We start from the raw sequence: 24,906 nt of genomic DNA on the forward strand, positions 1-24,906 counted from the left end.
AACCTCAAAAAGCCGGAAGGATTTCATTAGCTAGCTCTGAAGTATGAGTCAAAAGCAAGATTAAGCAATTTCAGTGGTTGTACAGATTTCAGTCACAGCACTTATTTTTCTCCTGAAGCAGTGCACACCTGCTTCTAAATCTGCTTCTTTTTCTAGGTCTCAGTCATTTGTTTTGGGAATGGAATGGGCACTGTCAAGTTACTTTATAGCTAAAAAGCCAAGTCAGCAGATCCTTTTGTGCAACTCATACCCACACAGGGATCCTAACAAAGCCCTGAGCTGATTAATTGCTGTGGCAGTATGGTATGGACTACCCTGCTGGCCAAGAACGAGATGCAAGGCCAGATGAAGCTGTCAGATCTGCACTGTGACACCCTGAAATCTGTCCTATTAAAATGTGTCAATGTGCCCAATTATTTCTGCAATAAATCCAGACTCAGACTGATAATTTCCATTTAGGGGAGCGGGGGGGGGAAAAAAGAAAGATATAAAAAGGGTCATGTTTGAATTAAAATGCTGGCCTGCCTGGATTTTTGTGAAGTGAAATCTTAAAGTGATCAGTGTTCCCTGTTCCTGATCCACTGGTAACTGCAGCTGGAGTAGCAAGACATGAAATGACTTCAGCTATGGCAGCAAAAATTATTTCAAGAAATTTAAGCACAGCACGTGATGCAAAACCCAATCTTGGCTCATGACTGAGACAAGCCAAGAAATCCTTTGAGGATCCAGAACTTCAGAGAGATGGGGGTTAACATTTATCTCCACAAAGTCACTCTCTAAATGCATCTTGGAGAAAGCCAGAAGGGAGAACTGAAGTTAAAGTGCTGCTTAAGGTGAGGGACAAGATTGGCTTAAGAATAGATGGATAACTGCTGTCCCCAAATAAATTTAAGATAATAATCAGAAAAAACATCCTCATCTTTCAGAGGATCCTGCTCTGGAGCAGCCTCCAAAGAGCAGCTTAGGCTAAAACCCTTAAAAGCTGAGAGAGTTCTGAGAAGGAGGTTGCTCACATACTGAAAGAGATCTTTTATATACTGCATTTGACTTGACAAAACACTGTGAACACACCTGGGGCTCCTCCACCCCACACACAGAAAGATTCGCTGCAGTCACTTCGCAAAGCAGGGTTGAAATTGGAGGAGGAAATCATTGCAGTAAGCAGCAGCCAAGGACCAGAACACCTGGAGAGGCTCAGGCTCCCTGAATTTATCTATCCTAACCAAAATGAGCTGCCAGCAGAGTGCTGCTGTAAAACACCCCCACCATTCTGAGCTGCCTCACCACTGCCGAAGGCCAAACCCTGGAAGTACTCATCTCTGCAGGTCTAACTTCAATTAGATGACTCACAAATGTAAAAGTAAAGTGTGTGCACAGTGTTTTTCCTGATCAGGTCCTAAGGCTACCATCTGTTTCTGCTGGAGAGCCCCTTTTGGTTCAGTTAATTTCCCTTGGAGAAGTGATTTTAAACATTTCTGGAGTTTCTGGGCATACAGGAAGGAATTATCTCCCCTAAACGCATTGTCCTTTGAGCCAAAAATAGCTCATTGCACATCAAAACTTATCAGTTCATTTTGTCGTTTTCACGCTGATGGCTCGGCAGTGAGTCCTGGTGGAAGCAGGCTGTACACAAGCTGAAGTGATGGAAATTACTGTGTTTTCTGGTTTCTGACACCAGTGGGAGCATTTTGCCTTGGGCTTTAAGCAGAGAAAGGCTGATATTCCCTCTTTTTTCAAAGAATAGTTCTCTGGAATGAAAAACATTTTTAAAGATCAGGAGGACCATTGCTCCTCCATTTATTGCTCCTCCTCCTCCCATTTATTGCCCATCCCCAAATACTGCATCTGAGCAAATTTTTTTTTGACACTATTTTTACTTGAAATATCCATTTTAAGATTTTTCAGTGAAATGTTTTGTTAACTGGCTTAACTACATCTAACTAAAAAATAAAATATTCCAGACTAGAATGGAATATATGCTTGTTTTCAGGGTCATGAAAGATTTTGGGTGACTTGAAACTTTCCTAGGTTAATGTTTTGCCAAGGAAAACACACATTTGACAGTTACATTTTTGGCAGAAAAAAAATATTTATGCTCCAGTTTTTGGGTCTCCTCCTTATATCAAACATTCTGTTACTGACACATTGATATTGTCTTTAGTAGGTGCCTTTAGAAAGGCCATGGTGACAGCTCACAGAGATGTTTCTTTGGTCTCAAAGAGTGGAATCAAAATTATTTGATCTCTGTAATGTTATTGTGCCAATATCGTGGACTCTTCGTAAATGAGTGTGCTCTTATTTAAGTTTGACCCCTATTTTAACTCAAATTGCAGGAAATGTGGATTTTAAATGGATGTCTCAATGAGGCAAGGCTTCTTTTTGAACTAGCAAATAATTTTTTTATTATTCTGTGTGCCTCTGAAAGGGGGAAGATTACATTTTCCATTGTAAGGACGGTGTATGATAAAACTTTGATTTTTGTTTCGTTTTGTTTTCTGGAAAGGGCAAATCACAGCACAGACAGCTACACCTAGGGCTGGTTCCTCAGTGTGAGGAGATCACCACAAGCTGTTGTTGCTGTCACACCACAACTCAATTTTCAATTTAGACCTTGGGTCACTTGCCAGCTGAAAAACGGGAGCAAGAAATTGGGCAGGGAAGGCAAGAGACCAGCATGGGACAGTGGGGACCTGCTGGCCAAAGGAAAGAAGCAAATAAATGCACAGGCAGGTGACCTGGGAAGAGTCCAAAGGTGAAATTCTCTGAGAGGTTGCAGAGAGTTGGGGTCAGGAGGGCCAAGGTGAAGCTGGAACTGAACCTGGAAAGGGAGAAAGAGCACCAGGACATTCTAGAGCCTCAGGAAACACAGCAGGAAGGTCACAGGAGGCGTTTCCCCACTCCGAACAGCGCTGGCAGACAGGGGACGGGCACGGGGAGAAGCCTGAGGTACCCAAGAGCTTTTTCACCCCAGCCTCCAAAGGGAGCCTCTCCTCCCAGCCCTCCAGTGACGGAGAGCAGGATGGGCCTGGGGAGCCAAGGCTCTGCCCTGGGAGGGAAGATCCTGCTCAGGGCCAGCCGAGGAGCCTGGAAATGCTCGGCTCCGAGGGACCTGGTGGGATGGAGTCCAGGGTCCCCAGGGAATTGGCTGGGGGAGCTGCCAAGCCACTGTCCCTGGCACTGGAAATGTCCTGGCAGTCAGGAGAGAGCTGAAAAAAGGGAAATATTGCACCTGCCTTCAAAAAGGGTGGGAGGGAAAAGCCTGGGAACACCCAGCTGAATTCCAGGATGAAAAAAGGGAAATATTGCACCTGCCTTCAAAAAGGGTGGGAGGGAAGAGCCTGGGAACACCCAGCTGAATTCCCCTCTGTGCCTGGGGAGCTGATGGGACAGACTCTCTGGAAGCTCTGCTGAGGCTCATGGAGCTCAGGGAGGGGATTTGGGGCAGCCAGCACAGGGACAATTCCTGCCTGACCAGCCCAGTGGCCTTGTCTTGATGAGGTGACCACACCAGTGCACAAGGGAAGGGCTACAGGTGTCATTTATCTGGATTTCTGCAAAAAGAGTCTCCCAGAACAGCCTTCTGTCCAAACTGGGGAGGATGGATTTGATCATGGACTGCTGGCAGTGCCCAAGGCCAGGTTGGACATTGGGGCTTGGAGCAGCCTGGGACAGTGGGAGGTGACCCTGCCATGGCTTTAAGGTCCCTTCCAGCCCAAACCATTCAGCGATTCTCGTACACAAAGCCCCACCAGGCAGCATTAAATACACTGGTTCACAGATGTGGTTTCATGTTTCTGGGTTACACACACTCAGCTTCTAAAAAAGGATTAGTAATACTCTGGCAGTAAAAACAAAGAGCAAAGCTTGCTAAATGGCACTATAAAAATCTATGAAATGTCTAGCAGGTCAAATTACACAATAGTATAGTTTTTTAACATTAGTGTGGCTCACTGCTGTTCTGTTTTCCTACTAGCCACTTTTAATTTACAGTTCTGGAGATGGTTGTATCAGTTAAAAGATTTCAGGATGTATCAAGAAAAAAAAGATTTTGTGGAACTATGGGAAAAGCTATGTGTCTTTCTATCTGTATTTGCAGTGCTCTCATTCTGTTTTGGATGACTGTATTCTCAGTTAGGCAGACAAATATATATGCATTCAAGACAATCAACAAAAACCACATATCGCATTTTAAAACAAAAGCAAAGCAGATTTGCTACTGGCAAAACTTATTTCAAGACATTGTAAATGTCCTGATCTACAACTTCAAATTTATGGGAAGCAAAGATGTGATAGATAATAAATTCTTGATAGGTCTACAAATAAAGACAGATGCAATAAATCTTACCACTTCTATTTTCCTAGGAAATGTAAACTTTGACTGGCTCCTGTCAGTGCTAGGAAATGCTGCCAGCAGGAAGGACAGAGATACATGACAACTGGGCAGTTCAGGACAATTTTATAGGACCATGATGTCCAAAGAAAAGTCACCAAACCCATTATCTGAAACAGAAGAAGCTGTGCCTTTGGAAACTCCAGCATCTTCCCCCCATCTTGCTCATTATAGAACCAAATCTGATTGTTCAGTTCCTTTCTCCTGGGAACTTTCCTCGAGTATTTCTTGCCCTTGATTGTTATAAATTTAGGGATGAGCAGTTACAGATGTGATGGTTTGAACTCCTCTGTTCCCTGACAAGTAATTTAAATTTTTATTTTTTTACGGGGAGTGGGTTGCTGTTGTTTGCACTCTTGCTGCCAGTACTATAAGAAAGATTTGTTCATTGTAGCAAATCCTTGCTGCAGGGAACATAAAACAGCTACCTAATTTCTCTTTAAAGGAGAAAGAGCATTCTCGTTTGGTCCCTGGATTTCACTCCATTAGGAATAAATAGATCAAAAAAAAAATGCATCTTGCAGAGTTTATGGTTTTAAATCTGTGCTGGGGAGTTGTTTTTGGTTTTTTGTTTTTTTGGGGTTTTTTTGGTTTTTTTTTAATACCAGCTTTAACTCATACATACTTCTACTGAAAATCTACATGTCTGCTTCCAATTCTCCCTGTGTGAGTTGGTCTTAGGGGGATTATTTTCATAGCCAAAGATAACTATGTACAAAAATGTCTCTATCAGCTTGCCCTTTTAATCTGCCCTTTTTGGGTCAAGAAAGGAAGGAGGACAGATGCCTTAATTATCTGCTCCCAGCCCTAATATGCTTATGGACAACTGCAGTTCCTCCAAACTTTGATTTATGAAAGTTTTCCTGGTAGGTGACTGTGCTGAGGAACCATTTATTTTCCTTCTGACTTGAGGTGTGATCCTTTTATAAACTACCTGCAGCAAATCTGGTGTCTGTTCATTACAGTAATTTAATGCTAATGACTTGCTTCACTGAACAGCAGAGAGGAAAAATAAGTAAAAATAATCCCAACAGATAAAAACGTCGTGACTCAAAGTCTTGCACAGGAAATGAAGTGTAGGGCTTCGTGAGGTTTTAATTTATAATGTAAGCTCATCTTAAATACTTCATGCATAGGTGTACATTTTAGACGGTTTTTTAATTTATTTTACCTTACTCATAAAGGCTCTATAGCCAGCAACACAGCAGGGAAAAACTGAAGTTAATTTCTGCCCAATATTGCTGTAATTATCCTGACTTTATTTTTTCTCCTAGTCATGCTGTTTTGCTTATGAGCTTTGTATTGTTAATTAAGTGCTTTCTGTTTGTTTGCAGAAAAAAAAAAAAAAAGTGAACCCACAGATACCAAATCCTGGCTGGTTTAAAACATGTAAGTAACTTACAAGCAATACAAGCCTGACTTATATGGTCACATAGTACTCTTATACCATTTTTATTTTGTAGCTGGCTGTTCCCTAACATTTTATTATTGCACATAAATATATTTGTACAGCTGCATTTCGAGCCTGCTTCTGCACTGAGCCAAGTGGAAGTAACACAGATGCAATGTGGAAATTGAAAATGAAGATGATACATAATACTTACATAAAGCTTGACTAATCTTTATGCTGAAACTCAGCAAAAGCAGCCACGTGAATAATACCACACATTCCTAATGCAGATTTTTTTTCCTGTGGATTAGCTGCAGTTGATGGCAGCTTATATAGAACTAGAAGGTCCATAAAAGTCAGTAATGGAATTACTGCAGTTTGAGATTTCACTGTGCTGGTTTTGAGGTCCTTGGCTGGCTTGTCACAAGGAATATCAGCTCTGTGCATATCAGCCACCATATTATAGATTTCTCTTTGTCGCAGGGGGAAGGGCTGGGTTCAGACCTTGACTCCTTTCACTGAATTCTGCACCATTGTGAACACTGAAGGAGGGTTTTAATCACCACCATAGTGCCTGACTCACATTCCTAGTGTGGAAACACAATTTTCTGGGAAGAATAATGTGAGTTCAAAAAAAGAAATGAATCAAGAAGCATCACAAATTCATTGTTGAGGGGCTGGATCTGCCTGACAGGCTGCACCACCATTGCCTGCTGCTCTGGTTGGGTTTTGGCCATCAAAGAGTCAGCAAATTGTGCATTTCCAGGGAGAAGATTCTCCCTCAGACAAAAATACACATCCTGTGGCAGAGACAAAGCAGAAGCACAGAGTTGTGTCTGGTCAACTAAGGAATTTGGCTGAGCCACCAGCCACACCACTTGTTCCATTTCAATCTCACTGCTGCTGCAGCCTCTCCTGCTAACAGCAGGAATAAATCCACATTTGATATTTCTAGAGAAAACTAGGAAAGTGCCTCAATTTGTTCCCACTGAAACAGATTTCTTCCACACCCTTGCCTAAGCCACCAGGAGACAGTGATCAGTCTATTGAAGGGATGAGGAGAAAACACAATAGCATGGTTATTTTTTGTTTTGTTGGGGTTGTTTTGTTCTGTTGGTTTTTTGGGGGGCTATTTTGGTGGGGGTTTTAGTGTCTGTTTTGTTTTGTTTTAGTTTGGTTTTGTGGATTTGTTGGTTTTGTGTCTTTGGGTTGGTTTTTTGGGTTTGGTTATTTTGAGAATTTTTTGGTTGGTTGGTTGTTTCTTTGGGTGGGTTTTTTGTTTATTTGGTTGGTTGGTTTGGGTTTTTTGTTTTGGTTTTCTTGGTGTGGGTTTTTTTTGGCCCTTTCAAAAAGAGTATAATACATTTTGGAATAGTCAGAAATACATTTTTCCCCCCTCTTGTGGGAAGATCTCTCAGAGAAAAGATCAATATGGTGACTGATTGCTTTGAGCATCTCTTCACTACCTGTCACTGACCCCTGCATGGGATGCATTCACTCTGTGAGACAGGCCTGTTAAGGAGTTACTGGGTAGGTTTTTAGAGTCTGTGCTCTATAAATCACTTTATGAGCACAATAGCCCCTCTTGACCTACTAAAATGCATTGGTAAAACTCATAACTCACCTACAGTGAGAGGAGGACCATTTACTCTTCCCATTATCTAGGTCAGGGGAATCTTTGGAGAACTAATCACCTCACTGCTAAATGAAGAGAACTTTGACACCCCACCCCTAAACCTACACAATCTGGGGTGTTAAAAGCAGGTGGCCACTTTGGCTTGCCATTCATCCAAATGTTACAGCAGGGTTTTTGTGAGGAAAGGTCCTGCTACACCGGATAAACCTCCTGCCATGTCTTACACCCTAGGTAAGAGAGAGACAGACAGGAAGGTGCTTTTAGGACACAGAAGATGAGGGAATCTGGCAACTTGTATCTGCTTTAGTCCTGCTTTTGGAAGTTTCAGATTTTTGCTGCAATTTGTTTTTATTTATTTATTATTTGCATGGGGAGGTCTCTGCGTTCTAAGCTCTGTGTATTAAATAAGCAGAAATGTCCAGGACAAACTTAAATTACACTGACAGAAATCAAGGAGTTTGATTATCTTTCTGCCTAATTTTCCTCCTGGTATATAGTTCATTTTAGTTACTCTTTTTCTCTGCTGCTCTCAGCTTTGAAAGTACACCTTCATTTTCCTTCTAAACTGAAAACATATTCCCTTTATAAGATCACAAAGGATTGGAGGTTTTTTATGACCTTTCCTACAATTGCACCCAACTGTTGGTTTCTGCACTAAAATATTGTGGGTGTAAGCTGAGAAGTCAGGAAATAATGAGTAAAGATAAAAACATCTCAATATGTTTCAAAAATGTTCTTGTTCAGGGTTTTCATTTGTCCTCAGCAAACAGGAAACAACTGGCAGATTTACCATTATTACTCTAAATATCATTGCTGCTGTTTCTACTACTTATTATTGCTTTTGCCAAAAAGAAGCCTCATTTCATCAGGGAACAACCAAGCAAGCACAGTGCCCCATCCTGGGCAGGGTCAGCTTTGCTTTCAGCTCCTTCCATCCTCAGCAGCTCTGGCCAGCACCACATCCAATTTGTGCAGCACGAGCCTCACCAGGAGCCACCACAAAGGGAACAATTTCCAGAAGCTGGGCTCTAAAATCAAACTGCGATGCCTCAGCATCACTTATCTTTCCTCTCAGAGGGTGGATTCAGAATGGTATCATTTTTATATCGTCTATATTCTTGCACCAAAGATTGAGAGGAGATCCAGACAGCAACCCAGAGGGAGCCAATTTCAGCTGGCCAGGGCCTGCTCTGGGTGCAGGACCTGTGCTACATGCCATGTCATGTACCTTTTGTGGGGGATCTTGAGGAGGAAGGAAGATATCCTCAGGCTCAGACACAAAATGTGCATGCCTATCTCAATTAGAGCAATTTTGGTACTGTTGAACTGCTCATCCCCCGACCCACCTCCCAGCAGTCAATTCTTCTCTGTGAGCAGGAGGAGGAGAACAAAATGCTGCTTCCCCCTACCCATTTTTAATACTGTACCTCCCTCCAGCGGCTCTGACACAGTTTAAAGGAACAGATAAGATGCAAAGGAAAGACATTTTGTCCTGAAGCCAAGCTCTGCATGTAGGTGCCTGTGTCACCAACAGGTACAAAATGCTTCTTCTCATTCATTTTGCCAAAGTGTTACTTGTATTTCACTTTTAATAACAAAAGAATTCCTGATTTTGTTTCATCTTTTCCCAAAATAAAATAAAGGAGGGAAAAGGTCATTAACAGTGTCAAGAGAGTGAACTTGTTTTGGTTTCTTTTCTTTTCCCGAGGGCCAAAAACACCCTAAAACCAGGAAAACTTAATGAAGCTGCTATCTATAGTTGCAAAAACTGAATTTTCATTGATAAGGGAGAAACAATTGTCCAGTTCACTTTTGAGTCTGGCACATAGGCAAGAATAGGCCAAAAGGTGACTCACAAATGTCTAAACACACCAGATGCTCAACAAGAACCATTCCTTCTTGTGGGCTTGAGAGGTAAACTGGGTTTTCAAGGCTCCCAAGATTGTTACCTCTCAAAAGCAAGAAGAAATAAATAAATTTCTGACCTATATTTAATACGTTGAGTCCAGAGACTTGCCCCACATTCCAGAGAATCTTCAACTTACCTCTCTTCCACCCTCAGCCAAGCTGGCTGGCATCCCAGGAATTTGCTGCAAAAAACCCACCACTCAGGTTTGCAGTGAAGCAAACCCACTGATCCTTAAAATCTGGTTTTGATTACCTCCAAAATGAGGGGTTCTACCCCATCCCACCCCTTCCCGAGCTCCCACCCTCACATTGCCAACCCCCTATTGCAACCACAGAGCCTTTGTGATGCCTGCATGGAAGCAGGCAGGAATTTTCCCAGCCACAAGTGAGATTTCAGGGTTGCACTGACCTCCAGCAGCGGCCTGGGCTTGCGCTCCACTGCAAAGCTGAAGTGGCAGAGCTCACAGTAGCTGGTGTTGGAGGAGGACAGCCAGCGCTCCAGGCAGCTGCGGTGAATGGTGCCCAGGGTCCCCGTGCACTCACAGGGGGACAGCAGCTCCTCGTGGCTGCTGCCCTCGTGGCAGATCCTGCACATGGGCCGCTCATTGAAGGGGCTGCTGCAGGACAGGGAGAGAAAAGTGATGGTCACTGCTGGAGGGTTGTGGTGGTGGGTTGGGCGGAGGGGACAATTGAATCTGTTTTCCTAGAGGAGCCCCTTTTTGGGGTTCTCTCCAAAATCTGCCCTGAACCAGGACAAATACATCCAGTGGCGCCCAACGTGGGGCTTCGCCATCGTGAACTACTTTCCTAGAGGAGCCCCTCTGGGGGGTTCTCTCCAAAATTTGCCCTGAACCAGTACAAATACACAGTGGCACTCAATGGGGGGCTCCTCTGTTGTGAACTGCTTTCCTAGAGGAGCCCCTTTGGGGAGTTCTTTCCAAAATCTGCCCTGAACTAGGACAAATACATCCAGCGGCTTCTCTGTTGTTTGCTGCTTTCCTAGAGGAGCCCCTTTGGGGGATTCTCTCCAAAATCTGCCCTGAACTAGGACAAATACATCCAGTGGTGCCCAACATGTGGGTTCTCTGTTGTGAGCTAGAAATATTTGCATTGCTTTGACCCCTAATTACTAATCCAAGCTGGTGGGCTAGTGGTTTAAGGTGTTTTGGTGTTCTTGCTTAAAATATCTCTTTTATTAAGGGAGAGAAAAGTGTAGAGTGAAAAACATCAGAGAGGCAGATGAGAGGTGGAAGGCCAAGTCCTTTTGTATTTTGTATTTCCCAGCTCTTCACAAAGCAGTAGTGCAGCCACCTCAGGAAATCCCAAAGTACATCAGGGAGGTTGCAAATCTGCCTCAGCTGGGCACTTCTTGGTGATCCTCTGACATAAATGTAGCCACATTTCTCCCCACAGACAAAAGCAAGGCACAATTCTTCCCCAGAATATTTCTGGGTTTCACATTTTCTGAACCTCAGAGAAAGGAAAAGCAATTCTTACCTTATTTGCTGTGCCTGTGTTTGTGCAGAAGTCGAATGCAATATGGAGATTGTTTACCCAAAGTGATGTTTTTTTGTTTCCTTGGCCTATTGGGGCCAAGTGTGTGTGTGTGTGTTGGGTGACAGCCACGAAATTTTGTGGAGTTAGAGTGCAGTTGTGTGCAGAGTTGAGTGCTTGGCAGATTCAGTTTAGATATTATAGATATATAATGTAATGTAATGTAATGTAATGTAATGTAATGTAATGTAATGTAATGTATTATAATATAATATAATATAATATAATATAATATAATATAATATAATATAATATAATATAATATAATATAATATAATATAATATAATATAATATAATATAATATAATATAATATAATATAATATAATATAATATAATATAATATAATATAATATAATATAATATAAATGAATTAGCCTTCTGATAAGCTGGAAGTGTCCTCATCATTCCTCCCTGCCACAGGGATTGTCCTGTTTCGATACATAAATGTTATTTTCACTGGCCAACAGTGAGGGACTGCTGAAGGAGCAGCACCTTGCCCTGCAGCACCCCGAAGGCAGGGCAATGACTTCAGAAAAGCACATGAAGGCAGAAACCTCCTCTCCCTGGAAAGGGTTTCCCTCTCTTTGGGACATCCCACAGGCAGGTCAAGGAGGGATACAAGCAGATGTGTGCCAAACACAGCCCTGCTGTGGGGCTGCAGGTGGGTATTTCTTCTGCACTGCTTTGAGATCCATGAAGTCTTTCCAGCTCACCACCACCAGCAAAGACAAATTTAATTTTGACCCAAGCATCAAGTCTGGATAAGGCCAAGCACATCAGAATACCCTTCTTGCTTCTAATGAGAACAAAGCCAGCCTAAGCATGCTTCAAAGGCATAGATTAACAGTGTATTTCACCACTAATCTGCCTCTCTAAACCAGCAGCAAAAAGAAAGGTCAATCCCTCGAACAACGACAGAAGCTGCAGCACTGGTGTAGAAGCAGCTTGTGTTGCTGCTCAGCTGTTTAGGAAGCATGATGCACCCTGCAGCAAGGATGATGGAATGGGGGTTTAGCCACACACCCCATGGAAAGGGCCGGTCCCTCCCTGTGCCCCTCACTCACCTCTGCACGGCCAGGCTCCGCACCACGGAGGAGAGCAGCTGCCCGTCCTTGGAGGACACCTGCATGACATACTGGGGGCAGCTGGTGGCCGGGCCCCCGCTGCTGCCAGGCAGGCTCTTCCCATCGGGGGCTGCAGGCTGGGGATGGTCTGGAGGCACTCCAGGCAGGTGGCTGCAGCGGTTGCTCCTCATGGCGCTGGGCAGCGGGTCCCCATCTAGGCAGGAATGGGGACACGGAGGTGCTGTGGGGCACATCCCTCGCTGGCTGACCAACAGCAGCCGTGAGCAGGAGCATCCCTCAGTGCCCGCCCCCGGTTCCTGAAGCATCTCAGCAGGGAAAGGGAGTTTGCAGTATTGGGTGTTGTGAGAGTGTCCAAATTTTCCCTCATCTGCCCTACAATCGTCACTGGGGACCACTGAAGAGAAGACCCCACTGTCTTGAATCTCTGGCTTTGTAGGAGAAAGTTACACATACCAAAGGCCCTCAGACCTGAAAGCATAGTGCTAAGTTACTGTTTTCACAGGTGTTGTTTGCTGTATGCTACACTGAGCTCAGAGGGCATCCTGCCCTTTTGCACAATAGCTCTGGAATCCTGCCCACCTCTCAGCCTGACTGGATTGCTCCTCAGCTTTAGGGTGGTCCCCCTGGAAAGGAAGAGCCCTCTCACCTGCTCATAACCACCGTGACAGACAAGGAGAGATGTAGGAACCCTCTTCATCAAGGGACCAAGGCATGAAATCCCTGTGTGAGAAGGCCCCTCTCACCTTCCTCCAGAGACTGGGACTGAAACCCCCAAACCCCGGGGAGGTGTGCAGGGGGAAGGAAAGCTGCCCAAAGCAAGGTGGATGTTGCAGGTGTAGGCAGTGGACCACGAAAACAATGGTTCTTGCCTGCTGCCAAACTCGGACTGTGTGTACCCTTATTTTCCTACCTGAAGATACAGTAAACGACACTTGTTTCAATTGCAAAATGCACCCCCCTTCCCCCCACCAAAAAGAGTATAATTGGGGTTCAGATGAACCGTGTCTCTGAGATCTCCCTGACGTAACAGGCAGATCCTCAGCTGGACTGGACCAAAGGACTTCGTCTCTATGTCGGTAGCTATATCCCTCTCTCTCTCTTTTCTCTCTCTTTCTCTATCTTTTTCTCTCCCTTAATCCCTCTATCACATTTTGCTGTGGTCATTCAATAAAGGTGCATTTGTTTTGATTACCACTGCAAACCCCCTGTGCCGTGCTGGTTCTTTCTGCACCCTGAGATCACCCCTACGAACCATCACAAAACCCGTTTGTGATCATGACAGGTGTCACAGAAAAACACAGCCTGCACATCCCACAAGCAGCAAGGCAGCAACCTTGCCTTCTCCTCTCTGCACACTCCTGAAGTCATGAGTGATAAACAGAGAGGCTGAACCTTTTGTCACTCCCCCTCCAAATGTTTCAAAGGTATATACAGTCTGTGCACTCCCAAATTTAAAGGCTGCCACTCTCTGCTGAAGGGGAAAGTTATGTGCTGGAGGAGAAAATGTCTGATTGGCTTCAAATCCCCTTTGAAAACACTTCCATGCTGCTTAGTGTCTTCTATCACCAACCCACAGCAGAGCACAGACCTGGCAATTAATCCTGTACAGGGTTTTAGTCACACAAACCTGCTTAATCACAGCCTGCACAGCAGTAATTTATGCCACAAGGTGAGGCAGAAATCACAGCCTGCCCGTGCCTCTCTCCTCTGCTTTGCTCTCTCTCACATCACTCTGAGTGTGTTTTGCACAGTGCTTTCACACATGGCAATTGGGAAGGAAGGGTTGTGCTGGGAACAAGTGTGATTATCCAGTTGTGGGGAATTTTGGATGGAATTTGAGACAGGACTTCTGAGTTGTTTTTGATGATGTGAATTATTTTTCTTATTTTCTGCATAGGGAGGAAGGGTGAATTTGGCTCACATCTTCACCCCATGGCTCAGAAGGTTACAAGACCCCTAATTACAAGACCTTTTAAGGATTTATAGACCAACAAAACACTGCCAACAAGGATATTTATGTTTTTGACCCTATCCTTAAATATTTTGTCATATGGACCCATGCTACAGTGTAAGCTTCCTTAGCCAATCATGTTATGACACTCAAACCTACAGCGCTGCATCCTAAACTCCTTGTTTACCTCTGGAACTACTTTAATTTTTATATCCTAAACTCTAAAACTCTAAACTTTCTTCCACTTAATGTGTGTCTGCTCTAAACTATAAATCCACATTCTCACCTCTAGCATCTAGTTTGGAAGCCTTTTCCAAGGTCTCTGTCACAGACATCTTTTCATTAAAAATCCTTCCTTAGGATTTTTCCTCCTGAGAAGCTGGGAGGCCTCAGGAACAAAATGGAAACAATGATTATCTGCTGCTGTGGAATGCAACAGGTGCATCTGTGATTGGGCTCATGTGGTTGTTTCTAATTAATGGCCAATCACAGTCAGCTGGCTCAGACAGAGCCTGAGGAAGCTGCCTGTGTTATCATTCTTTTCTATTCTTAGCTAGCCTTCTGATGTGAACTTTTCCTTCTATTCTTTTGTTGTAGTTTTAATGTAATATATATATCATAAAATAACAAATCAAGCCTTCTGAACATGAAGTCAACATTCTCATCTCTTCCCTCACCTGAAAACCTCTGTGAACACCGTCACAGGTCTCAGATCAAATTTTTGTTTAATTGTAAGCTTTGGCTTACAGGCTAAAGTTCTGAGATTTCCCTGCATTTCAGATTCCAACCAGAAGGAGCCTGAGTGTGTAAATTGCTGATATCATGGTGGGATGGATGCTCCTGGCTGGGTGTGCCTGTCCTGGAGGGTTCCACCAGGCCGTGTCCCTGCCCTCCTCCCTTTTGGGTCAGGCCCCACAAACACACACACACAGGGTGGGTTAATCCCTCTGCAAAAGGGGGAAAAGGTTCCCTAGCACACCCTGGCACACTTGGCTGCAGTCCTGTGTAAACCTTGCAGGTTGCAAGGATGATATTCCCATGTTAAAATCAGGAGTTTCCTCCTCAAAAAAAGTGTTCTGCGTCACTCACCACGGCTGTATGGTGTCAGCACTGCAGCTGAGAAGAACCTTTAAAAGCCAAACATGAACAAAACCCTGCAAACAGGGGTGTTTCTCCAAGGATTTAGGTAAAACCCTGTGTTTTGGCTCTGTTGGATTTGAGGAAGAGCAGCACCAACTTTGGGAAGCCCCCTGAAGGGACGGCCTTGGCAGAAAGATTTTGGGGCACGTGAGGACTGGTGTGGATGCTGGACCATTTGCACCACACAAGTTTTCACACAGGGACCCATGTTCTTAGAAAGGCATCTAAAAGAGGAAAATAGGTTTGTTTTGCAGGACGACTTCAGCTTGTTTTCAGACCACACATCCCCCAGGGAAGGAGCTGGAGGCTGATGAGACAGCTTACAGGGCAGAGAGCGTCCAGGGAATGGGGCAGGGAATTGGACTCTGGGCCTCATTTACAATGAAAACGAAGCAAATGGCTGATGTCAAAACCATTAACATATAAAAGATGCAGACATTTCAAGAGAATAAGAGCCACAGACTCTCCAAGGAGACCATGGTGTTCAGTTTTAGTTTTAAAATCCATGCTGAGACTGTTTAACAAGAACGTTCAGCTGCTGAGTAGCTGCTTCATTAAACTTAAAAAGCCTAAGAAGTATCATGCTTACAGACTCACGCTGCAGAATTATGTATTTTTATCCTGATTGCTTCACTGACCCCATTAAGTACAACAGTGGTTTTATAATTTCATGTATAATGGCCATCCAGGCCTTTACAAACACATCCCTCAGTCACTTGATGAGTTGGAGCATCAGAAGATGCAACTAAATGCAAAGCTTTAAAGCACACAGGAAATTATCTGGCTGTATCTCAGGAATGTTAATTCAAATTTCTGCCTACAGCACTGCATTGATATCCCACTTTGGCAGAACAGATACAGGTAATCCCTTTCTACTTTTTTTCAAAAAAGAAGGAAGGTTCAGGTAATCACTTTCTGCTTTTTTTAAAAGGATGCTGAAAGTTACAACACATTTTTCTGATTTCAGACGAACCATTTTCACACAAAATCAGTGCACATGCCTTAAAAGTGATACAATTATAGAATTAAATGATGTGTGCTTTAATACTGAAACCCATGGTAAATAAAGGAGATTAGTTGTCCCGAGAAGCACAGAGATCCTAAGCAAATCCCAAATTAAAGCTGGCATTAGGGAATTGTAAATTTTAACAGCCACAAACACCCAAAGTCAATATTTACCATATGTATGCATTATGTCAAGGAGTTTTTCACCTGAAACAGGCGGAAATCTGTCAAAAATGCCTCAATAAAAGAGAAAATAAAGAACAAAGCCAGGGAGATGTGTTTAGCTGGTATTTCTGAAGAGAAGCAATATTACATTGGGGGAGACAGAATATCAATATTTGTTCCAGACACCAGAAAATTCTGAGAAAAAGTGGCTGAATTTGGCATGATGAATGTATGGTAGTATTTAGCTCTTTGTTTTTTTCTTTTCTGTGTTTCACTCTTGTAGTTTTTCATATATATATATATATATATATATATATACATGTATATATATATATATATATATATATATATATATATATATATACATGTATGTATATATATACACGCGCATATATATATGTATGTATGTATATGGGTTTATGGCTATCAGAGTAGAAATAAAGGTGTTGCAGGTATTTTCTTTATGCAGTAGGTGTAAAAACAATGACAAAGTAACCAACAAACTCCAGCAAGCACCTGAGGGCTTGGTGAAGCTATGTAGAAGATTCAAGTGCAGAAGACATCCTTTGCCCCATAAGACTTACAGGATGGTATATTCTTATTTAAGAGATCTATAAATTCTGAAGCAAAAGACCTACAAGGCTCAACAAGTGAGCAAGCCACTGCCATTCCAATTGAGCTGCACCCAACTAAGAGGTAGAAAACCAGAGTTACTGCCCTGAAATGGGATTAAAAGGCAAAGCCATCTGGAGCACAGCTGGAATCCTTGTTGCACTCTCTCTGGCTGCGCCTGAGCTCACCCCGGTTCTGAGACCCACAGAGCATCATCAGGGTTAATGATGAGTTAAATTATCACAGCAGAGCTTTTTAAAGCAGGGCTGTTTCCCCGCTGGAGCTGCGAGTGGCTGGGGCTGACACAAGCCAAAATTATCTTTACACTTCAAGCAGTGCGTTGCAAATGTTAAACAAATACTCGTGGAGTTGCTACCTTTTCCTTTTATTTTTCCAGCACCTCTGCTAAGAATAGCATTTTTCCCCACCTCTCAGTCATGGTTTGAAACTTGGAAACCCTTTCACCTTTCTTATTCCATGTTCCCACAAGTTCACCCTATTAGTTTCAAGAAATGTGACATGAGCTTGCATCAATCAGCTTCAACATTTAAAAATATGCATGAAAAACCACCAGCATCCCATCTGGAGACATTTTCCCAAGAAATACTGGGTTATTTTAAAAAGACAACCAAAATAATAATGCTAATATTAATAATAATTATAACAACAACAGCAAACCAAATCAAAACCAAACTTTCCCTCACACCAGCAGAAAAATCCCAAATACATACCCACACAGAGAAATTATTTTTAAAAAAATCTTAAAGAAATAAAAAGAACCACCAATAAAAACAACCCTAAACAACCCAAAAAGTGCCCTCCAGTTTTCAGAAGCTTTCAGAGATGTGTTTTTGTTTATTTATTATTTATTTCTATTTATATTAATATTATTATAATATTATACTAATATTATAACATTAGAATTATGTATGCATCTATAAAATTATATAAGAATATATCATTATAGTATAATAGTATAATATATATTTATATACTATACTATAATATATATTATTATATCATATATTATATAGTACTATTATTAGTATTGGTATATTATTATATTTTATATATATTATATATATACTATATATTATATATAGTATATACTATAATATATATTATAGTACATACTATACTATAATACATATTATTATATTAAATAATATAATTTATTTATGTGTGTGCTGATTGTTATAGTTTGTTTGTTTATACTATTTATGCAATTTCACATAATTTTTGCGCAGTTTACTCCAGATTTTTGGATCCCAGGGGAGTGTGGACAGTTTTTCACCCGGGACAAGTCAGCAGATTGAATCACACAAAGAATTCTCCACCTCACTGCGAGCTGGAAGAAATGGTGCAAATCATGGAGGAGCACCTCCCACCTCCTTTTCTGCTATCAATCCTGGCTGGCTGCTCAGAATGCAAATTGATGCATTCTAAGTAATAAGTAAACGCCTCAAATTAAATGTTTCGAAATCTCAGAATGTTTGTGCCAGCAATGCAGCTGCCAGAGGCTGGGTGCAAAAGGTGTTCCATGCTCTCCACTGGCTCAAGTGTTGCCTTTGTTTCTGCAAAAGGGGAACAGGAACTCACCTGTCCCTCACTGACAATAATTAGACAATAATTATTGTTTAGACAATAATTGTATGCCACCCTTCAGGATGGCCCAGGGACCAAAACAGGCATTGCACTCACTGGATCACACACAGCTGCTGGGTGATCCCTGTTTCCCCTTCCCACAACAAAAATACAGAACAAGAACCAAAATCCTCCACTCCAGAGCACTCTGGAACCTCCTGGATTTTCACTGCTAAGGACAAGGCAGGGTACTGTGAAGGTGGAATGCACAGGTGGAATTATTTCTTAGAAAGTGAAAACCCCTGGGACACCTGAAAATCCTATTTTAGCATTAAAAAAATCGAGTTTTATGCATGTCCTTTCTAGGACACTCACATCTGGAATAGTTTGAAGTGTTTCTTGGCTCCACCACAGAGCTTCAAGGCTGCCCCCCTGGTTTCAAACACACAAATATTGAGTGAAGAAATTGGTGGAGTAACTGGCAATTCCAGCTGAAACACCACAACACACCCCAAGCCCCCCAGAGTAAAAAATTAATCTCTCTAAATTGAGAAGATTGATTCCTATATTTGATAACGACATGTGGCTCAGCACAAGGAGAGAGGAAAAAAAACCCCAAAAATGCTGCCTGACCTGTTCATTTTGGAGCCCTAAAGGCATCGGTGAGAGAGGACACTGCAGTTCTAGGACACGGGGACAGGAGAAGGAGGATGGAGAAAATTTCATTTTGGTCACCAGCATCCAGCTTGCTGCATCTCACACCACCTTTTAAGGAGCTCTGAGAGACCACTGCAAGGTGCAAGAGGAAGATGTGGCAATTGCTTCCCAGAGGAGGAGGGCAGGTTTCAAGTTAAGGTGTTTCGACACACAGAAAGCAGCACAGCACAAAATGCCCAGATGTCATTGGGCAATTTTACTCTGTTTCAGCCCTCTTAGTTTTACTAATTTTTAATTTTTTTAAATTAGTTTTGCTAATTTTTCCAAAGCTGTAAACAGCATTTCCCATTCATCTGGTCTGACTGCAGAGAGCTGCAGGGGCTGTTAAAAGCTGCCACACTGTAGGCTGCATTCAAAGTGCAATTTTATGAACAAGCACGTCAGAAAGACTGAGAGCTCATTTGAGGCAGCAGCACAAAGCAGTTCAGCAAAAGCAGACCTTAAGAGTCTGACCATGCCTTTAAAACTTCAGTGCCCACCCATAAATCATTGTTATTTTGTTAGGTACTGAACCTTGAAGCACTTTCCATGACAGCAACAGACTCCCTTCTTGGCACTGTGAACTTTTTAATAAATTGCTTTATATGCCTGCACAGCCACTAACTTGGGTCATTTGCTTAGATTTGTATCCTTTTATTGGTTGTTGAAATGAAAGTTTTCAGATGACCATAAATACCAGAAGTACTTGTGGTGGCGGCATTTTAGCCTTGCATAAATAAATCAAAAAAAACCAGAAGACACAAATTCAGTTTACAACTGATCTGGAAATAGATTTTTTTTTTCCCCCCAAGGTATAGGGAAATATGTATGTTTTCTTTCCTTCTATTAGTTTTTTTTTTCCTAGCAGAAATGCCTTTCCTCACAGGTTACAAAGGTACCTACATGTGTTCCTAAATTCCCTTTTCTTCATGGCCACATCTGTTTCAGATCCCCACTCCCGTATTTAGTCTCCACAAAATTCCTGCTTATACCCCAGAAAATGACTTAAACCACAATTGTTTATACACTTAGGCACCAAAATGCAGTGAAAGAATTCGCATCAGCTAATATACCTATAAGCAGATATATAATTATCTTTATAAAGACTGAATATTAAAAGGCCCAGAAGTTTGGGGGTTTTTTGCACTGGAAAGCTCTGGATTCTCTTTCCCCTCCCAAATTAGGTCACCTTATACAAATGAGTCAAGCATTTCTTGGCCTAAAACGTGAAAAATGAGAATTTAATTTGCTCTCAAAGCTGTCAAAGGACAAAGAACTCCATGTCAGTCCTTGAAGCCCGGGTTCATCTCTAAAAATCACTTTGTCCTGGAGAGTGACAGCATTTTTTTGCACTCTGTGTTTCACTGATGAGGCACTTCCTTCATCACGGGAACTGCAAAACTTTCAGCCAAATTCTCTGCAAGCACCTCAGATTTCATCAGAAAACCTTACTTTTGCAATTTCCAAATTTTTTTTTTTTTTTTTTTTTGCCTTTTTAATGCAGAGGACCTTCATTAGCCAGTGCCTCTGCACTCTGACCTCTGCTCCATTTAGGTGCCTCATTCCTGCTGCTTGTTTTGTCAGAAATGGCTAAATCTGAGGGTGCAGGGTGCTCACCCCACCCCCTGAGAATCGCACAGCCCCAAAAACTGAGCAGAAATTACACCTTGATGTTTTCAACTATTCCTTCAGCAGATGGGGAGGATGGAGACAGTGTGAGGACCAGTGTTTCTGTCAAATATAGGGTCTTGAAGTCTTTCTCAAACACAAGGTCTTTGGAGGGCAAATTCAGTCAGCTGTGATCCAGATGTGCTGCATTTGCTGGAGCTGTCACTGTTGACCTTCCCCTCATTTAGGCTGGACTCAGTGCCACAGTTCTGGGATGGAGCTCAGGGGAAAACAGCTCAAAAGTTAAATGTTTATGTACTCCCAAGGCCACGTTTTCACGTTGAAAATAGCTCTCCCCATTTCCACTGCAAGGCTGAAAGGAGGGCTGCCAGCATCACACAGATCATTGCCCTGACCCATGTGAAAAATCCATAATTTGGCTCCTCTGTTTTTGCTCACAGAGGTAAATATCAGCTGAATCCAACCTGATTCCTCCTGCAAGGCAAGGCCAAGCTGAAAATTACTCATTTAAACTGCAAATGGTGTAAACAGTTAATACCTGAGGGTTTGGTAATGAACTCCAGTTCATGTAAATCTTGTGTAAATTATCTCTTTGACAAATAACTCTTTAATTATGGATTTACCTGGCTCACAGTGGTGAAAGCAACACAGATTCTGGAGCTGTGACCAAGAAATTTGTTTGCAGAAGAATTTGAGCAACAGAGAGCACAGAGGGTGCTGGCAGATAATGGAGGCAAGAGTTTGATAACTGAGGGGCAAAAAGAGCCAGCAAAAAAAGCAAAATGTTTTTAACTGCTTATGGGGGATACTTGGAGAAATGTGGTCATGGTAATTCTGCAGACAGCTTAAGAAAAATGCTAATTCTTCTGTTCATCATTGCTAAGTTAATTATTTGACTGTTTTTAGTACATTTCATTCTCCCAGCTCCTGCAGTCAATACTGCGCATGAATATGATCCTATTACAATTATTGCATTTATTCTTCTCACTATTGATGGCAAAACAGCTCAATGAATGAGACTTGGAAAAGATACTAAACCCACTTTCAAATTAAAGTAAGTAGAAAATTGAAAACATTTCTCTTTTTAATAGCTTTATATTTTAATTCCAGAGTCGGGCAATATTGGCTGCATCAGTCTTGCATTTGAGAAAAGCTTCATTAGAAGCTCAATGAGCACAACTTGTCTTTAAGACTCCAGTTTTGAAACAAAGATTATTATCACACCCTGCATACCTCAGTTGTGATGCATTGTAATTTAACCTGAAATCGTTCTGGTACCTTCATATTAATTTCTTTTCTTCCTTAGTCTTCACCTGCGTAAAAATTTAATATTTAGTTCCTCCACAGAGGACTTCTTTCCATGTGATGCATCTCCCTGTCTGCAAGGTACCTGCATTACTAAAACCCTTGTCTGGTGCTCTGCTCTGAAGCCTACATGCACCAAGTACATTCAGAAGATCTTTTTCTTCTTCCCCAGGCACTGTGTCTGTCACTCCTACAGCAAGGCTGAAAACCCCACGGGGTGGATTGAATTCTCATGTTTTATTCAGCAATGAACCACCTGCGTGGCAGTCTGCAAATACACAAAACTTGGCTTCTGAGTGAGGCTTTGCAAAGCATGCCCCAAACTAATATATTTACATGTGGAATCTGTGCTTTCACTTGTTCTCTGGCTGTGGGATCACCCCGGGTGTTTCTGGAGGTGCCATCCAGAAAGCCACTTTCCTTCCCTGCAGAGAACTCACTCTGCATGATTTTATCTTGTTGCGTTTCAGCTGGCAGCAGCAGCTGAGTGTTTGATGTTTAGCAATGGGGGAAGTTAGTCTTCCAAACATCTTGTTTGCAAAAAGAGGAAAACACTTTAAAAAGCAAAATGCCTCCAAATGCAGGTCTGTTCCTCTCCCTTTTCCCTTTTTACCCTTCAGCCAAAAGCAGCTAAAAATATTCTTGCTGCATTTTCCTTCACATGGGAAGATAAGCCCTCCCTGTTCCCACATCAGTCTGTTTCTCTCAGCAGGAGCAAAGTGTGGACTCCACGGGTTCCTGCAATATTTACATAAAGATTTCCCTCTGAACTTCAGTTTGTGGGAGGGGAAAGAGTTTTTCATCAAACTCCAAGACTTGCACTGCAGTCCAGAATGAGACAAACACATGGGGATATTGTGAGTTAATTAAAATCACTGATAATTCCCTACAGTAGCTGGTTTTACATGGGTTTGTGGTGTGTTATATAAAACTATATGCTGTGGGGACTGAACAGCTCCATTTCTTTTCCAGTAACAAGCACAGCAAGAATGCTTTTAGTCATTGTCACATGAAGTTGGCATTGGTCAAACAAATCAGATCTGACGTGCAGACCTGGAAAGGAAAAGTTATTGCTGCAAAATAAAGCACATAAAATTCAATTTCTCTTCAGTAATCTTCAAGAAAATTACCGAAATGCTGCACCAGTGAATCAAAACTACAAGACAGAACTAAATCAAAATGGCAGAGGTAAAATTTTACGGGACAACATTATTGTCCTTATCAAATCCAAGAGAAATGTCAACAAGAGAAATAACAAGAGTTAGAACTAGGTATTAGCCTTATTTCTATGACAAATAAAGTCAGTGGAAGCCTGGAGTGGGTTTGAGCTGATATCAGCTGGGATTTTACTCTGTGTGTTATTGTGACTTCTTATGAAATCAACCCTGACATGCAGCTTTGCTTGCATAGCAAGACAAGCTTGGTATAGGACTATTAGAACTTTGCAGAGCAGCAGTGAGCCACAGTGATGCTAAAAATATATACTATTGTGTAATTGGACCTGCAAGACATTTCATAGATTTCTATACTGTGATTTAGCAAGCTCTGCTCTTTGTTTTCACTGCCAGAGAATTAGTAATCCTTCCTAGGAAGCTGAGTGTGTGTAACCCAGAAACATGAAACCACATCTATGAACCACTGTATTAAAGCTGCTTGGTGGGGCTTTGTGTATCAGAATCACTGAATGGTTTGGGTTGGAAGGGACCTTAAAGATCATTTTGTTCCACCCTCTGCCATGGCAGGGACCCCTCCCACTGTCCCAGTGTCCAGCCTGGCCTTGGGCACTGCCAGGGATGCAGAGGCAGCCCCAGCTGCTCTGGGAATTCTATTCCAGGGCCTGCCCACCCTGCCAGGGAACAATTTCTCCCTAATATCTGATTTAAACCTACTCCCTGTTAGTCTGAAGCCATTAACCCTTGTCCTGTCACTGCAGACCCTTACAAACAGTCTCCATCCTTTCCTCATCAAATATTCACAATTAGGTCCTGAAACCTTCCCTTCCCCAGGCTGATATCCCCTGGAGCTGCCCCAAACTCAGGGTCTGAGAATACGATGGTTGTGATTTTCCTTCCACCACACTTTTAAAGCAGAATCTTATTAAAGATTCACTTGTACCTCATCAAAACATTTGCATGTCTTTGTGCCGCCTTGTACATCGTAAGACATCACTGATAGCACAAAAAACATCCAGAAGGGTGGACATTCTAAAAGTTGGCTGAGCACTTTGGCTCTGTTGCAGAAGAATCTGTGTGAAGTTAACTGTTGCCAAAGGGCAAAGTAATTAAACATCTCCATGTGTTACCCTGGGGGCTGCACAATTCTGGAGTTTCTGGAGATGTTGTGAACAGCCAGAAATAAAGAGTAAGATGAAATACTTATTTGCTTTCAGCAATGTGTTTTACCAGCCTCCTTCATCCTCCAAAAAAATATTTTTTCTTAGCAAACAAGCAACTGAAAGATTTCTCCCCCAAGACATGCCTTCCTGCTGCTGAGGCAGGTGAAAAGGAAAACCGTGCTGGTAGTTTAGGATGCAGGTTTTGCACAAACTCTTGATTGATTTATACCTAACACATCGCAGGGTTTTGTGTCCTCTCCTCTACTTTAAACTTTTAGGGTCAGACAGCTTTATCTCACTGCAGGGCTGTGGAAATTTCTGGAATCTACTCACTCACCTTCCTTCCTGACACTTGTGGTGCAATGGCTGCAACAGCAATTGAGGAGAATTTAGGTAAAAACAATCACTAGTGAAACCTAAAAATGGAAACCTTAACAGCCCTAAAAACCAGCCCTAGCTATGTGCTCCAGCTGCACCTCTTAATCAAGAGCAATTTATATTTACACAGCCCATGAAACG

At 42.3% G+C, this 24,906-nt stretch overlaps 1 protein-coding gene across 4 annotated transcripts in view; it reads right to left on the reverse strand.

Moving 5' to 3' along the window:
- The window catches only part of MARCHF3 (membrane associated ring-CH-type finger 3), a 64,827-nt gene that overhangs the window by 12,327 nt on the left and 27,594 nt on the right, over positions 1 to 24,906 (reverse strand). For 3 of the 4 annotated variants that reach the window (XM_063181240.1, XM_063181242.1, XM_063181239.1), the window contains exons 3-4: positions 11,945 to 12,158; positions 9,734 to 9,941 (exon numbers count right to left, since the gene is read on the reverse strand). In XM_063181240.1, the coding sequence (XP_063037310.1) occupies positions 9,734 to 9,941; positions 11,945 to 12,135 (399 nt within the window). In that variant the 5' untranslated portion in view covers positions 12,136 to 12,158. The remainder of the gene's footprint in view (positions 1 to 9,733; positions 9,942 to 11,944; positions 12,159 to 24,906) is intronic. The other variant, XM_063181243.1, reaches the window with a different exon arrangement.

The sequence above is a fragment of the Melospiza melodia genome, chromosome Z (assembly GCF_035770615.1).
Source record: "Melospiza melodia melodia isolate bMelMel2 chromosome Z, bMelMel2.pri, whole genome shotgun sequence".
Taxonomy (NCBI): Eukaryota; Metazoa; Chordata; class Aves; order Passeriformes; family Passerellidae; genus Melospiza; species Melospiza melodia.